General features: G+C 38.2%; 1 protein-coding gene across 1 annotated transcript in view; it reads left to right on the top strand.

The window, feature by feature from the left end:
* The first annotated feature begins 759 nt into the window (after window positions 1–759).
* CD164 (CD164 molecule, sialomucin) overlaps window positions 760–3,726 on the top strand; it is a 6,664-nt gene continuing 3,697 nt past the window's right edge. Inside the window, exons 1-3 of the mRNA XM_010194160.1 lie at window positions 760–775; window positions 866–946; window positions 2,413–2,481. Coding sequence (XP_010192462.1) covers window positions 760–775; window positions 866–946; window positions 2,413–2,481 — 166 coding nt within the window. The remainder of the gene's footprint in view (window positions 776–865; window positions 947–2,412; window positions 2,482–3,726) is intronic.

Below are 3,726 nucleotides of genomic sequence, written 5' to 3'. Positions count from 1 at the left end.
TGTAAATTACTATGCTGATTGCCAAAGATCTGTGAATAGCAGTGATCCCCTCACTAGGGAATCAAGTGAAGGGTCATCCAAAGGTGCCTGGAGTAGGTGGATGTGATGTGAAATATGCTGGAGACTATACTGTGTAAGGAGGTATGGGTTGTTCGTGGGTTTGCTGAGTGTGATGGCTGTATGAGTAAGTCTTAAAACTAATGCTGTAAAATGGTATATTGTGAGAAGATCTTATTTGATCCAGATAGTGGATGTGTTGTTATTGTGATTTTAAGGCAGCAGTGTTTGGCTGAGATTGACATAAAAAGCAGCTGGACTGGTTAGGTTACTGGCTTCTGCTGTGATCAAAATATGAATAGATTGACTTCCTGTCTGCTCTCCTAGATATGCATTTGTATAGGAAGTCCTCTAGGTTCTTGTCTTTATTTTCAGTACTTGTAGTTGCTTGCTACTGTAGGATTGTTTATAGCTGGCTGGATTACCTAAAAGAAAAATGTAATCAAAAGGAACAAAGCTGTTACCATCTGAGGTTTCAGTAGACTTCTGCAAAATTAATTTGGTGGACTATGATAAATTCACTAGAGTAGTATGCCCTCTGTTATCTGGGTTTCCTGTAGTTGGAGGTTTCATGAAGCATAATCTTGGTGTACGTGTGGGGTCTGGTTTCAGAGTATCAGTAGTGTCTGGAGGGAAATGTATTTGTGTTGTACCTTTGGTTGTAGTTAGTTCAGTGAAAAGGTTTGTGCCTTAACCCGAGAGATGTATGTATGGGAAGGTATGGATCTAAGAGTTGTTTCTGTGGGTGAAGTTGCTCTTTTGACAGTGGTAACTTTTTCATAATCGATGCATTTTAAATTTTTTTTAGAGTCCTGTGAAAGCATTTCTAACTGCAGTTCATGTATTGGTAATGGCACAGCTACTGGCTGCAAGTGGATCAGATGTGCAGGTAAGGAGGACTACACAGTGCATATCCTTACTGTGCTGTGCAGAACCTTAAACCCAGCTAGACTGACTTCATCTGTATTAATGTTCATTACATAAATATGCTATTGTGTTTGATAACCTAATGGAGCATTAACTCATAAGTTGTATCTGAAGTTTAACATTTAAAGTCTTATGTGGAGATTGCTGAGCAAGTTCAAAATAATCTCAGATTTTTAAGGCTTCTGATTTAAATATGTGTTGTTGATAGGCTAATGTCTTCCAGATGGTTCAAGATGTTTTTAGAACTAACTAGTCACTTGTGTTTATTGTTAAGGAGTCATGAGTGGAGTCTGACATGCAGGCACATCTCTGTTGAGGCTCTGTGTCATCCTTGTTGAGGCTTTGTCATAGACCTGGTCACAACCACTACTCCTGAACTGAAGTGCAACAGGAGAGAAGAGTTCATTAAGTAAGATTAGTTAAGAGTCATGTTCCTAAAACCAAGGATTGCAGCCCACTGGAGGGAACATGAGAGCCAAAGAAGCATTAGCTGGCCTCTTTCAGAGCCTTGTTTTTCCCATTGTAGGAGAGTTGGATGTAACTACATTTAGGTGACCTTTGGTGCTCAGTCCTGGAGGAGATGAAGTTACTGTTGACAAAGTCATACAAAGACTACACTGAGTAGTTCTTGGGCAGACTGTGAGTCCTTTTACCTCTTGTGTGAGGTGGAAACAGAGTAAGAGGAGAGAGTGGCTTGACTGTAATAGCGATTTTTATAGCACTTGATTCTGGATGACCAAGAAAGGTTATATATGACGTCTAAGATGCTTTGGAACCAATGAAAAGAATTTTGGATGTAACTTGTCCAGTAGAAGTGTCCTCAAGAAGCTCTCTTTCTTTATTCTGCCTGTGTTGTCTGACCAACAGGCACATACTGCAAACACGCAAGAGATCTGTATGACTTCTGGGAGGGAGAGGTTGTAATCTGAGTCAGGGGAGAACAGCAGAGAACAACAAACTGATGTCTTCTAGAATTTCAAGGTCAAGAATCTGTGTGAAAAGCTGGAACTAAGTTTTGCTTGCATGTACAATTTTTCAAGACAGTAGGATTTGGTTTTTTATGATGCTGCCGTAGAGGTGCAAAATGTTAACTTGAAAAATGCCACAAATAGTAGAACTTTGTTTAATAGACTGTGAAGCAAAAATATTAAGCTATACTGTTACTGCAAAATGGTGCATAACCATGTATTATAAGCATTGCTTAAGTGTTGATTTGAGTGATAGAATAACTGTAGTGAAAGAAAATACTAAAACTTTTGTAATTATTGATATACTGAAGTCTGGCATATTGAAGTGGTTTTAATATTGTCCTGGCTTGAAGATGGTGTTTAGTTTGTCCTATGAACAGTTTATTAGTATTTAGGAACAATGTCTCAAATGCTTAAGTTCTGCTGCTGTAAATATTTGCCTCCTCTTTAGTGACTGAAGACCTGTGTGTAAGTGAAAAAGAAGTGGGTTCAAAGTATCAAAACTGTACAGCTGAAGAAGAGTGTGCTTGTAAGTATTTACTCAACTTTCACCTTGTTTAATGTGAAGCAGTTGCGTTTACAACTCCTTCATCTGTTGACCTTCGTTAATATGCCTTCTACAATTTACATAAGCATGTACAAGTATGTGAATAAGCCCTTTTTTCTAGCTTAAACCTGTGATACTAAAATACACAGTTTTGTTGTGCATTCAGTTAACTGCTTACTTTTGCTGTTTTGGGAATCCTGACATACTTTACTAGACACTTGTTTCTGGCTGCTGCCTTGGTTTCTTAGTTTAAAATAGGTGATGTTTAGATACAGCGTATCTGTCAGCATCCTCATGACAGTAAACTTCATGTTCAACAAAAAAAGTCACCTGCTAAGTCCATTGCTTCATCTGAGATGCAGTAAATAGGAAAAACTTATCAACCTGCCAGTTTTAGTTGTTAACTAGCACAGCTCTTCATTCAGTCCTGAAGTGCAGAGTCTGGGTTATAGAACTGTGTAAGGTAAAACCTTCCTGCTAGGAATGTGCTCAGTTACATATCTGCCTTTTCATTAATTTGTGCTTGCTGTGCAGAATGGATTTGCAGGATATTAATAATTTAGATTAAATCTTGAATTTCACTTTTATGAAAGCCCCCAATTTTAGATTTTTGCAAGCTGATGAGAAGTGGACTTTAAAATAGGATTTTCTGGTTTTAAGATCTAGAACAGCAAATGAAAGTTCTTAATACTCTTATCTAGATGATATCAATGGTGCTGCTGAAGAGGCTGGCTCACACCAAAAAAGATGAAGCCAGCCAACAATACTTCTGTGTTGTTTCTAAAATTGTGTAACAGTCCCCTCTTAATCAGGAGTTTTAAAAGTACCATTTTTCAGTGCTTTCCAAAGAGTGCAAATGGTCACAATACCTTGTTCCATAACTAATAGTAGAATTTCTACAATATCATATTATCAGGTTATATTTTAGCTTCTGCATATTCAAGGAGACTTAGTAGTCACCTTTAGTAGAGAATCCTTGATGTGAGAGGAACCTGTGTACCTTACCAGCTCTTAGTGTCAAGGCCCAACACTATATTTGGGGATTGACATGGAAAAACGTTGAAGTGGACCTAAGCTGACTTGATGCAAGTGAGACCTGAGAGAATGTAGACTCTGATATATCCAGCCTATCTCTGTAGAAACAGTTCTCTGGTTTCCCACCATGCTGAATTGTTTCAGGATGTAAATAACCACATTAAAATGACCCTGATCATTAAGGGCTTCTGG

The sequence above is a fragment of the Mesitornis unicolor genome, unplaced genomic scaffold (assembly GCF_000695765.1).
Source record: "Mesitornis unicolor isolate BGI_N332 unplaced genomic scaffold, ASM69576v1 scaffold36301, whole genome shotgun sequence".
Lineage (NCBI taxonomy): Eukaryota > Metazoa > Chordata > Aves > Mesitornithiformes > Mesitornithidae > Mesitornis > Mesitornis unicolor.
The sequence above is the reverse complement of the archived record's forward strand: the minus strand, read 5'-3'. Positions and strand labels throughout refer to the sequence as shown.